The 12025-nt window shown below is 44.7% G+C and overlaps 1 protein-coding gene across 5 annotated transcripts in view; it reads right to left on the minus strand.

Annotated features, from left to right (window-relative positions):
* The window catches only part of golm2 (golgi membrane protein 2), a 74644-nt gene extending 63201 nt beyond the window's left edge, over nucleotides 1-11443 (minus strand). For 3 of the 5 annotated variants that reach the window (XM_033050353.1, XM_033050355.1, XM_033050354.1), the window contains exon 1: nucleotides 10915-11417. In XM_033050353.1, the coding sequence (XP_032906244.1) occupies nucleotides 10915-11064 (150 nt within the window). In that variant the 5' untranslated portion in view covers nucleotides 11065-11417. Of the gene's footprint in view, nucleotides 1-10914 lie in introns of all 5 variants that reach the window. The other 2 variants (XM_033050356.1, XM_033050357.1) reach the window with 2 other exon arrangements.
* Between the last annotated feature and the right edge of the window lie 582 nt (nucleotides 11444-12025).

Here is a 12025-nt window from a genome sequence, read left to right on the forward strand (position 1 = left end):
CATTTAAGACTGCATGGTATAAACATTCTTTACTGTAATCAATTACTTCATTCTACTTCACAGATGTTCAGGGTAATTGGAAGTCAGACTTGGAGACAAGAGAAACAAGAGACTAGAATCTTGAGCACAAAAACAGTGCCTCAGGAACTCAGGCAGCATCTGTGAAAGGAAATGGACAGGCAACACTTTGGCACCTTTCTTCATAACCCTTGATGCCTTTAACTTTCAGAAGTCTTTCAAACTATGTTTTGAGTGCAATCAATCACCAAACTACCACAACCTGGGGGATAAAATTACAAAAAAGATTTGAATGAAATTAATTCTCGAGTCAAAATCTAGGGGTCATGGTGTTATAATAAAGGATAGGCCTTTTAGTATTGAAATTGGAATTCTTTAAGTCCGGGGAAACATCCTGCCCACATCTACTCTGTTGCTCCCCTAAGAATTTTGTACATTTTGACAGAGTTACGTCGCATTCTTCTGAACTCTAGAAGAAAGAGGCTCTCTTTATTCACTACAGGGAACCAAGACAAAAGCTCAGGTTTTCAAGTATATTTCTAGACATAATCTGATGGAGCTCATCCAATAACCTGTTGGCATGGACCCATGCCGTTAAGACTGTCTAGCATTTGGCACTAAATTAGCAAACTCATCCAGAAAACCTATATAACCCTCACTGTCCATCTTCAAATCCTCCCTAAAAACACATTTTTATTCTTTGGCTTTCGACACTGGCTGAGGCATTGCTCCTGTTTTTAGTGCTTTTAATGTCTTTTAATTTTTAGTGTGTTTTTTATAGTCCTTCGTTTTACGGTTTTTAATGGTTTTTAATTGTTTGTAATAGCTTTTTGTTCATGAGTTCTCATGTACAGCACTTTGTGGCAACTGCAGTTGTTTAAAGTGCTTTATAAATAAAGTTATTATTATTATATAACAAGTCTATAGTGTTTTAAGGGTGAATAGTCTGATCTTAGAGTGGTCACATATTACATGTAATACGCCTTAACCCCAAGATCTGAACATGGAGGTTTAAGTTGGCAGTAGACAATGAATTGAGTAATGTAGAAAAACTGAGGCCATAGCAAGATACTTGGAGAATCAGGTCAAAATGATTTAATGAAAGGAAAATATAGTTTGACAAATCTGTGTCAGTTAAAATGTAACAAAAGTATTAGGTAATCAGCACCCAGTGGAAGTAGAGCAGTCCAATTTCCAGAGCAAGAGCGGAGCTGCTGGGTATCGATGAGACACGGTTAGGTGCCTCATCTTAAGAGAGACCCCACAGCTCCGCTCCTGCTTCTCTCCCCCCCCCCCCCCCCACTCGTCACAACAGGTCCTAGTCCCTACCTTTCACCCTATCTGCCGTCGCATACAACACATAATCGGCATTTTCACAACTTCCAATGGGATCCCACCACTAGTCACATCTTCTCATATTCATCCCATTCCGCCTTCCGCAGAGATCGTCCCCTCCGCAACTCCCTGGTTAACTCATCCCTTCCCACCCAAACCACCCACTCCCCAGGTACCTCCCCCTGCAACCGCAGAAGATGCAACACATGTCGCTATACCTCCTCCCTCGACTGTCCAGGGACCCCGACAATCCTTTCAGGTTAGGCAGAGGTTCGCTTGCACCTCCTTCAACCTCATCTACCTTGTTGTTCAAGGTACGGACTCATACATCGGTGAGACCAAACGTAGACTGGGCGATCATTTTGCTGAACACCTTCGCTCAGTCCACCTGGACCTACCTGATCTCCCGGATGCCAAACACTTTAATTTCCCCTTCCCACACTGATCTTTCTGTCCTCGGCATCCTCCATTGTCAGAGTGAGGCTAAACGCAAATTGGAGGAACAGCATCTCATATTTCGCATTGGCGGCTTATAACCCCCCAGTGGTATGATTATTGATTTCTCTACCTTCAAGTAATCCTTGCATTCCCTCTCTCCATCCCTCCCCACCCAAGTTGTACCAGCTTCAAAGTCATCTTGTTGAGCTTCATGTTTAAGAAGGAACTGCAGATGCTGGAAAATCGAAGGTAGTAGAAAATCCATCTTGTTGGTCTCCAAAATGCTCACTTGTATGCATAGGTTGCACACAAGGCGGGCATGGGAAGGACCTCTAGAGCTGCCCACCTTTTATTAGAGTCATTCTGACAGAAAAAGTTTACAATGGGCAATGACTACAATGGTGCCAATATAAGTATAGTTACGTAAAGAATTAAAACAATGAGGTGATTTTCATTGGAACAGAGTATAAGGCAATTTAATGGAGCTTATTAAAATAATGAGAGCATTTGAATTATTCATTCCCATAACCAGTGAATATATCAGCAATTTAAAAGAACTAAGAATAAGGAAAGAGTTGTTATAAACAATGGCATTCCAGTACGTAGCTGATTTAAAAGCATTACATCACCTGGGAAAATTAATTACAAACCTTTGGATTACACTAAAATACAGGGCTGCGGGGGAAGGGCAGTGGGATTAGTTTGACTTGCTCCTTTTCTATGAATGTTCAAGTGAGACCAATTTATGATGCAGGTTATTCTACCAACATTCATTCCTCTCAAAAGTCCATTACATATTCTGGAAGAGCAAGGTACAGAATAAAACACGTTTTAAATTCCGAGTTTAAAAAAAAAAGTTACTCCAAAAGAACAATACCCCCTTAGAATGCTGAATAATTAAGCTGATAAAAGAGGTGAGAGTTTTGTCTTTGTTACAGTTAGCACAAGAGCAAATTAAAGGTACTAGTGCCCTCCTTCACTGATTAATGCATGGCCTTCCCCATGGAATAATATTTGGCCTTCATATATTGCAAATATCCAGCTCCATTCAAGTCCCAGGGTAACAACCACATTGGCCCTGGCAGCTAATACGTAGTCCATCATATTCAACAGGAAAAAAAGTTACCAAATTGAGACCTCGCGTTCAGGAATAAAAAGTTTCTACAGTTCAATTACTGAGTCTTAAGTAGATAAACTATACGTAAAACAAATATCAGTCGGAGTGTGAACATGCACACCCATATCATCTAGCAATAATCCCAGGCAGATATATTATTGGCTCAGTCCCAGATATGGGATTGTCAGTGAATGATTAACTCTCGGAAATTATAATCTATACAAAGTCCAATATAGAATATAAATGGTGCTATATTTCTATTTTGCACACTTAGAATCAAATATTAAAAAAACAAATGAGTAATTCATTAAAGTCAGGAACTCAAGCAAGAGGAAATTCCATGTGGAAAAAAATATTTCTACCAGGTCAATTACAAATAAATGACAAGGGAATAGTCTGTCCCTTGACCTCCAAATACAGTGAATGAAAAGGCAACAAGAGATGAGGAATTAGTTTTTAATCCCCTAAAGTTTGCGACTACTGTGGGTGACCCTCCATTGCACTCTCAGAAATCAAGCATATGTTCCCTTCAATTTTTGTTCAATCTAGGTCAAGACAAGGAAGGTTTTGTTAGTCAAAAAACAATAAACAATAGACACCCAGCTTTGTGTCATCTGCAAATTTGCTAATGTTTCTTTGAATCCCTTCATCTAAATCATTGATGTATATTGTAAATAGCTGTGGTCCCAGCACCGAGCCTTGTGGTACCTCACTAGTCACTCCCTGCCATTCTGAAAGGGACCAGTTAATCCCTACTCTTTGTTTCCTGTCTGCCAACCAATTTTCTATCCATGTCAGCACTCTACCCCCAATACCATGTGCCCTAATTTTGCCCACTAATCTCCTATGTGGGACCTTATCAAATGCTTTCTGAAAGTCCAGGTACACTACATCCACCGGCTCTCCCTTGTCCATTTTCCTAGTTACATCCTCAAAAAATTCCAGAAGATTAGTCAAGCATGATTTACCCTTCATAAATCCATGCTGACTCGGCCCGATCCTTTTACTGCTATCCAAATGTGCCACTATTTCATCTTTTATAATTTTATAATTTCATCTTTTATAATTGACAAAAAGCTGGAGGAACTCAGTGGGTCAGGCAGCATTTGTGGAGAGAATGGGCAGACAACATTTTGGGTCAAGATCCTTCTGCTTGGAGAAGGGGTGATAAAGCTGAAGGTAGACAAAAATGCTGGAGAAACTCAGCGGGTGAGGCAGCATCTATAGAGCGAAGGAATAGGTGATGTTTCGGGTCGTGACCCTTCTTCAGACTGATGAAGGGGTGGGGGGGGGGGGGGTGGGAAGAAGAAAGGAAGAGGCAGAGACAGTAGGTTGTAGGAGAGCTGGGAAGGGGAGGGGAAGGAGGGAGAAAGCAAGGACTACCTGAAATTGGAGAAGTCAATGTTCATACCGCTGGGGTGTAAACCAAGCAAAATATGAGGTGCTCCTCCTCCAATTTGCAGTGGGACTCACTCTGGCCATGGAGGAGGCCCAGGACAGAAAGGTTGGATACAGAATGGGAGGAGTAGAAGTGCTGAGCCACTGGGAGATTGGGTTGGTTAAGGCAAACTGTGCGGAGGTGTTGGGCGAAGCGATCGCCAAGCCTGCGCTTGGTCTCACCGATGAGTAGTTGACACCTAGAGCAGCGGATGCAATAGATGAGGTGCAGGTGGACCTCTGCCTCGCCTGGAAAGACTGCTTGGATCCTTGGATGGAGTCGAGGGGGGGAGGTAAAGCAGCAAGTGCAGCATTTCCTGTGGTTGCAAGGGAAAGTACCAGGAGAGGGGGTAGTTTAGGCGGAAAGGGATGAATTGACCAGGGAGTTATGGAGGGAGCGATCTCTGCGGAAAACCGAAAGGGGAGGAGATGGGAAGATGTGGCCAGTGGCGGGATCCCATTGGAGATGGCGAAAATGTCAGAGGATTATCTGTTGTACGTGACAGCTGGTAGGGTGGAAGGCGAGGACAAGGGGGGGTGGGATGTTTTACGAGTCCTTGTTACGAGTGGGGGGGGGGGGGAGAGATGGGGAGTGAGAACGGAGCTACGGGATGTAGAAGACACCCTGGTGAGTGTCTCATCTATAGTCGAAGAGGGGAACCCCCGTTCCCTAAAGAATGAGGACATCTCCATTGCCCTGGTTTGGAACACCTCATCCTGGGTGCAATTGCAGGTGCAGACGGAGGAGTTGGGACTAGGGGATAGAGTCCTTACCGGAAGCAGGGTGGGAAGAAGTGTAGTCCAGATAGCCATGGGAGTCAGTGGGTTTGTACTAGAAAAAGCTGTAGTAGATAAAGCTGGAAGAGGTCGAGGTGGGGCAAATCCTGACCAGTGATATGTGAATACATATGATGGAGGGGGGGGGGGGGGGTGATTGGCAGATGGGTGAAGATAGTTACAAAGGCTGGAGGTGAAAAGACCAGGGTTGAGGGGAAGAGGGTGGCGGGTACAGAGATTGGATAAAAGCGAAATATGGGACTCAGGTTAGGAGGTGAATGCATGGAAGAGTGGAACAGAGCAAGGTGACTTGGGTGTGCGAGAAATGTGTGCACGAGAGGAGAGGTAAGGGGAGTATTCTTTGAAATTGGATAATTCAATGCTTATGCCATTGGGTTGTAAGCCATCCAAGGGGAATGCAAGGTGCTGTTCCTCTGGTTTGCATGTGACCTCACTCCGGCAAAGGAGATAGAAATAAGCTGCGCAAGGGTGGAGAACCAGAGAGTTGGAGGCTGTGAGGGGAGATAAGATCTGGAGATGGTGACCCAGTGTTCGTCAGCGAGGTCATGGTCAAGCGGTGGTAATGAGGAAGTGTCCGAGAACTGACACCTAACCTCAGCATGGAGGGGGTCATTTTGTCAGACTACAAAAGCCATTCCCTTTTTTGTTCATGCTCAGAATCACCATCTTCACCTTTAACATAAAATGTTTCTCATCACTTTAAAATGTATTTTTTAGATTTACAATTTCAAAAGAGCAGACTAAACTGATGATCATTTGAATAAACCCAAAATACACAGGTGTTGTTTCCATAATCAACCAACAAGCACAAAATGATCCAACTACTTATTGCCACTTCCTGAACTATACTTCCTAAATAAATGAAAACACTTAACTGATAAGAGAAATGCATCAAATATTCCCCGAACTTCCTTTAATTGCTTTGAATCATTTATGCGATTGAATATAACCAAGTTATTAAAATTAAATTTCTTTATCACTGACTTCATGTCCCACACTATTTTCAAGCTGTTAAAGCAATTCTAGGAGAATAAAACTTTGCTAATGTTCCACATACAAATCAAAATGTCAATTTTTAATCACATTCTTGGCATAGAGGATTTGTTTAGAATGCAACATCTCTGCGGAAACTAGTTAGAATTACGTGCCTACAACCCTTATTTAGCGTCAGGTCATTTATTGGTTTACAGTAAAATATGGGAATAGGCAGGAAAATTATGTTAAGATAGAAGCTGTCATCATGTGGAATGGCAGAGCAGGTTTGAGAGGATGAATGGCCTACTCTTGCTCCTATTTCTTCATTTCATGATATGTTCAGGTTTATTGTGTTATCAAGCTACTCCAACAAATCAAAATTGTCATTGATCAGACATCAGGCAGAAGTGAACTATTGATGTAATGTTATACACTGCTGGGTATAAATAGGTGTGTACTCTTTGCATTTATTTTATAACCTATCTATCACCTGCAGCTGGTGCTGACATGTTACAATCTTTGACTGTTCATTTTATGGTAGCAGAGCACAGGAAGAAATTCAGTTTGTGGAACAAGGAAATATACAAGTCATTTGGTATTTAGATGTGGCAACTACATTTTCCAACAGGTGGATTACCTTTCATAAAGCCTATCCTAAAGTTATATTTTCTTTGCTTTCTCATCTATTTCTCTCATGATTTTGTATACCTCTATAAGATCTCCCCTCATCCTCCTGCGCTCCATGGAATAGAGACCCAGCCTATTCAACCTCTCCCTATAGCTCACACCCTCTTGTCCTGGCAACATCCTCATAAATCTTTTCTGAACCTTTTCAAGCTTGACAATATCTTTCCTATAACATGGTGCCCAGAACTGAACACAATATTCTAAATACAGTCTCACCAATGTCTTATACAACTGCAACACGACCTCCCAACTTCTATACTCAATGACTGATGATGGCCAAAGAGCCATAAGCCTTTTTGACCACCTTATCTACCTGCAACTCGACCTTCAAGGAACCATGCACCTGTGTGCCTAGATCCCTCTGCTCTGCAACACTACCCAGAAGCCTACCATTTACTGTGTAGGTCATGCCCTTGTTCGACATTCCAAAGTGCAACACCTCACACTTCTCTGTATTAAACTCCATCAACCATTACTCTGCCCACCTGGCCAATCAATCCAGATCCTGCCCCAATTGTTCACAACCATCTTCACTATCTGGAAAACCACTAACTTTTGTATCATCAGCAAACTTGCTAATCTTGCCCTGTATGTTCTCATCCAAATCATTGATGTAGATGACAAACAGTAATGTCATGGGCGTAGCACCAAACCCTGAGGCACACTAGTCACAGGCATCCAGTCTGCGAAGCAACCTTCCACCATTACCCTCTGCTTCTTTCCATGGAGCCAATTTGCTATTCAATCAGTTATCTTTTCTTGGATCCCATGCAATCTAACCTTCCAGAGCAGCCTACCATGCAGAACCTTGTCGAACACCTTACTGAAGTCCATATGCACAACATCTACAGCTCTGCCCTCAACCTTTTTTGGTCACGTCTTCAAAAAAAAATCAATCAGATTTGTGAGACACGACCTCCCACGTACAAAACCATGCCGACTCTCCCTAGTCAGCCCTTGCCCATCCAAATGCCTGTAAATCCTATCCCTCAGAATACTCTCCAGTAACTTACCAACTACCGATGTTAAGCTCACTGGCCTACAGTTCCCAACATTTTCCCTGCAGTCCTTATTGAAAAGAGGTACAACATTTGCCACCTTTCAGCCTTCCGGCACCTCTCCTGTACTTAAGGACGACTCGTAAATTTCAACCAGGGCTCCCACAATTTCCTCTCTAGTTTCCCACAATGTCCTTGGATATATCAGAACAGGCCCTGGAGATTTGTCTACCTTCAAACATGACAGTAGCTTCAGTACTTTTTCGGCAGTAACCCCGACTGCTCTCAAGACACTACCAGTGACAGCTCCAATTTCCTCTATCCTATGATCTTTCTCCTCGGTAAATACAGAGAATAAATACACATTTAGGACCTTGCCCATCGCTTGTGGCTCCAGACAGAGGTGACCGCTTTGATTCCCACGAGGTCCCACTCTCTCTCTAGTTACCCTTATGTACTTATAAAATATTTTGGGATTGTCCTTAATACTACCTGCCAGAGATATCTCCTGGCCCCCTTTTGCCCTTCTGATTTTCTTTTTTAGTTTACTCCTTATTTCCCGAAACTCCTATAGGGATGCACTTGATCCCAGCTGCCTATACCTGTCACATGCATCCTTCTTGTTTTTGACTAACGTCTCAATTTCCCTCGTCAGTCAAGCTCCCTTACGTTTGCCTGTTTTGCCCGTCACTCTAAAGAGGATGTACACATCTTGAGCTCTCTTCAGTACACTTTTAAAAACATTCCACTTGGTCAATGTTCCTTTCCCCTCTAATAACATACTCCAGTCAACTTGAGGAGACCTTCTCTCATACCCTCAAAGTTGGCCTTACCCCGCCCAGTTGAGCATTTCAACACGTGGATCCTCTGTCCCTATCCATAACTATCTTAAACCTAATTGAACTGTGGTCCACTGGTCCCAAAAGGCACCTCCACACACACTTCATTAACTTGCCCTTCCCAATTTCCCAATACTAGATCCAGCGCTGGCCTCACATGTGGGGGCCTCCATATACTGCTTAAAACTCTCCTGAACACTTGAGGAATTCCACTCCATCTGAGCCCCTCGTGCTATGATTTTCCCAGTCTATATTGGGAAAGTTATAAACCACTATTTGACCTGCAGCCGTCTGCAATCTCCCGGCGCATTTGTTCTTCTAACTCCCGTTGACTATTCGGGGATCTGTAGTACACCCCCAACAAGGTGATCATCCCTTTCTTGTTCCTCAGTTCCACCCATATAGCCTCACTAGATGAAGCATCCGTAATGTCACCTCTGAACACAGCCGTTTGCACATTCTCCCCATGACCACGTAGGTTTTCTCTGAGATCTTCTGTTTCCTCCCACACTCCAAAGACGCACAGGTTCGTAGGTTAATTGGCTTGGTATAAATGTAAATTGGCCCTAGTGTGTGTAGATAGTGTTAATGTGCAGGGATTGCTGGTCAATGCAGACTCGGTGGGCCGAAGGGTCTATTTCTGCGCTGTATCTCTAAACTTCTAGCCTCTCACTTGCCTCTGTCCTGCACAAGATCCCACCCCGTCAATCTAGTTTAAACCCATCCGTGTAACATTCTATTTGTAGTGGTTTTTCCAAGGACAGATAATAAGATAATGCCGTCTCTGACGATTTCCCTTCATTCACACAATCATTCTATTCTTATGGGCATCACCACCTTCCCACACTCAAAATTTCAGAGTCCTTTCCCATTTCAAATACCAATAGCAGAGACATTATCCACAGTTATTAATTCTACAACTGAATGTGTGTCACCACCCATGCCTTCAAACACCAACAAACTAAATTAATGTCATTGCCTCCAATTAGACACATTTGGGTCAAAGATCAGCACATGGATATGCTCGGAACAGAGGGACATGAATCATACGTAGGTTGATAAGATTAGTTTATCTTGGTATCATGGTCTGTACAAACATTGTGGTCTGAAGGGCCAGTTCTTCTACTGTACATTTCTATGTTTTACAAAAAACCTGCTGTGCTTTCAGTGCATGTAAAAGTATGAGCACCAAACATTTCCTGTAATAATTTGAGTAAAATGAATCATAAATATACAAAGTAAAGCCACAGGTGAGTGCATTTCATGTGGGAGACACAGTAAGCCAGTTCCAACGTGCCTTTTTTCAACCCTGGGTTCACAGGTTCAATTCCGTTGGTCTCAGAAGATGGACACAAAATGCTGGAGTAACTCAACAGGTCAGGCAGCATCGCTGGAGAAAAGGAATTGGTGACGTTTCGGGTCAAGATCCTTCATCAGACAGTTGGTCTCAGATGGGTTCATAAGTGGGTGTACACCTATAGTTTGTACCCGTATGCCTAAGCCTATATAGATTTGGGCACGGCTAACAATCACCCGCCCCTTGCATTTGATGAATGGGTCCACACCAATATTAGGGTATTTGTGGGTTAAGCTAACTAGGTGCATGCATGACAAACGATGTGTATGATTGTAGGTACACAAAATTGCTGGAGGAACTCAGCGGGTGCAGCAGCATCTATGGAGCGAAGGAAATAGGCGACGTTTCGGGCCGAAACCCTTCTGATTGTACATGCTTCCTGTCACCACTCTACCCACCTTGTCTGGGTGTCTCACACCAATGTACCCACCATGTTCATGGTTCTAGCAGGATTAGGCCATTCAGCCCATCAAGTTTACTCTGCAATTTAATCGTGGCTGATCTATCCGTCCCTCTTAACCCTATCTGGTTCTCCCCATAACCCCAGACTCACTAATCAAGTTTGAGTGTCTCACCCACTCTACCCACCCACCGGTAAGAGGATGGTGTGCATGTACAGGATCCTCATAGGAATCACACGGGCTACAGGTGTAAAGGCGCGCGGTCAGCACCCCAGATGTGAGGGGGTGGTCTCCGGGTGTAGGTGTCCGCCACCTCTCCTCCTGGGTGTCGGCTGGGCTGTGACAGAGCTTGTGTTTGTGCAAGTGCTCCAGCTTTTGGGGGAGTGCAGAGCATCCGAATCAGCACCTAGATGTGTGGACGGTGGAGAGGGTGAAGCATCAGCCCCCGGTCGTGAGCAAGTCTCTGGGCGAGTGTCTGTAACCGGTCGCACCCCCTGCCCGAGCACCGGCCTACCTGCACCTGGAGCTCGGCCATTTCGAGCTGCAGCCTGCCGTTCCGCGTCGACACCATCCAGTAGTTGAAGGCCACGACGGCTGCCAGCACCAGGAGGCCGAGAAGCAGCAGCGAGGGCAGGCGGCCTGCACGCCGGCTGTTGCCGAACATCCTCGGGCCGGGAGCAGGAGCGACTCCTGCGGTACAAGCGAGGCCCGGGCAATAGACAAGGCCCGAAACTCCGGGCGGAAGGCGACCGAATGAAAGGCTGGAAGAGTAGCGGTGCGGAGCCTGGGCACCGGCTATCCTCGGGCGACGCCAACCCGGCGCTCGATTACCTCATCCCGCCGGCACCCAGTTTAACCATGACGGGTGGGCCGCAGGCCGAGACCGCTCGCTCATCGCGCCCCTGCCTTCACAATATCCTTATCGCCTGACTTTTTAAACTGAGAATCGACCTTCATACAAATGATAGCTGCGCTGCTAACACGACGCCCACCTCCTGACCGACCGACTGCCCGCCCCCCTTCTGACAGCCCTTTATAAATGCAGCGCCACCTAGCCTGCTGGCTCCCGGCATTGTGACGCTATTGGACGCTCATTGGAGGATAATGAAAGAAGGCGGGCTTCAGGTGCCAATTCGACCATTCAAATTCCCGCTTAGCCGCATTCTCCCTCTTCATTGGTTCCATGCCGCTCTGATGGAAGTGCGGGGTGGGCGGGCGCTATGCGGCAGCAAGTTAGTTGGACCGTGCAAACAATGAGTTGCTGCTTCCGCATTCGTTGAACTTGGGGAAATGAATTGGTGTGATGGAGGATAAAGTATCAACAACAACATTGATATTTACCTTCCGTAAACCAATATATTTCTACCACCTGCTTCCCCCTTGACTTGCATTTTACAATGTTCTCTTTGTAAACAATATTACATTGTTAGGAAAACACACACAAAGTGCTGGAGGAATTCTGGCGTGCTGGCGGGTCAGGTAGCTTCTGCCGAGGGAATGGACAGGCGGCATCTCGGGTCGGGACCTTTCTTCAGGCTGCCCGTTTTAAAAGATGTTGAGTCTTGGACGAACAATTAGCTACTTCCCATTTCATTTATTTCCAGTTCCATGATATTATTTATTTA

The sequence above is a fragment of the Amblyraja radiata genome, chromosome 34 (assembly GCF_010909765.2).
Source record: "Amblyraja radiata isolate CabotCenter1 chromosome 34, sAmbRad1.1.pri, whole genome shotgun sequence".
Lineage (NCBI taxonomy): Eukaryota > Metazoa > Chordata > Chondrichthyes > Rajiformes > Rajidae > Amblyraja > Amblyraja radiata.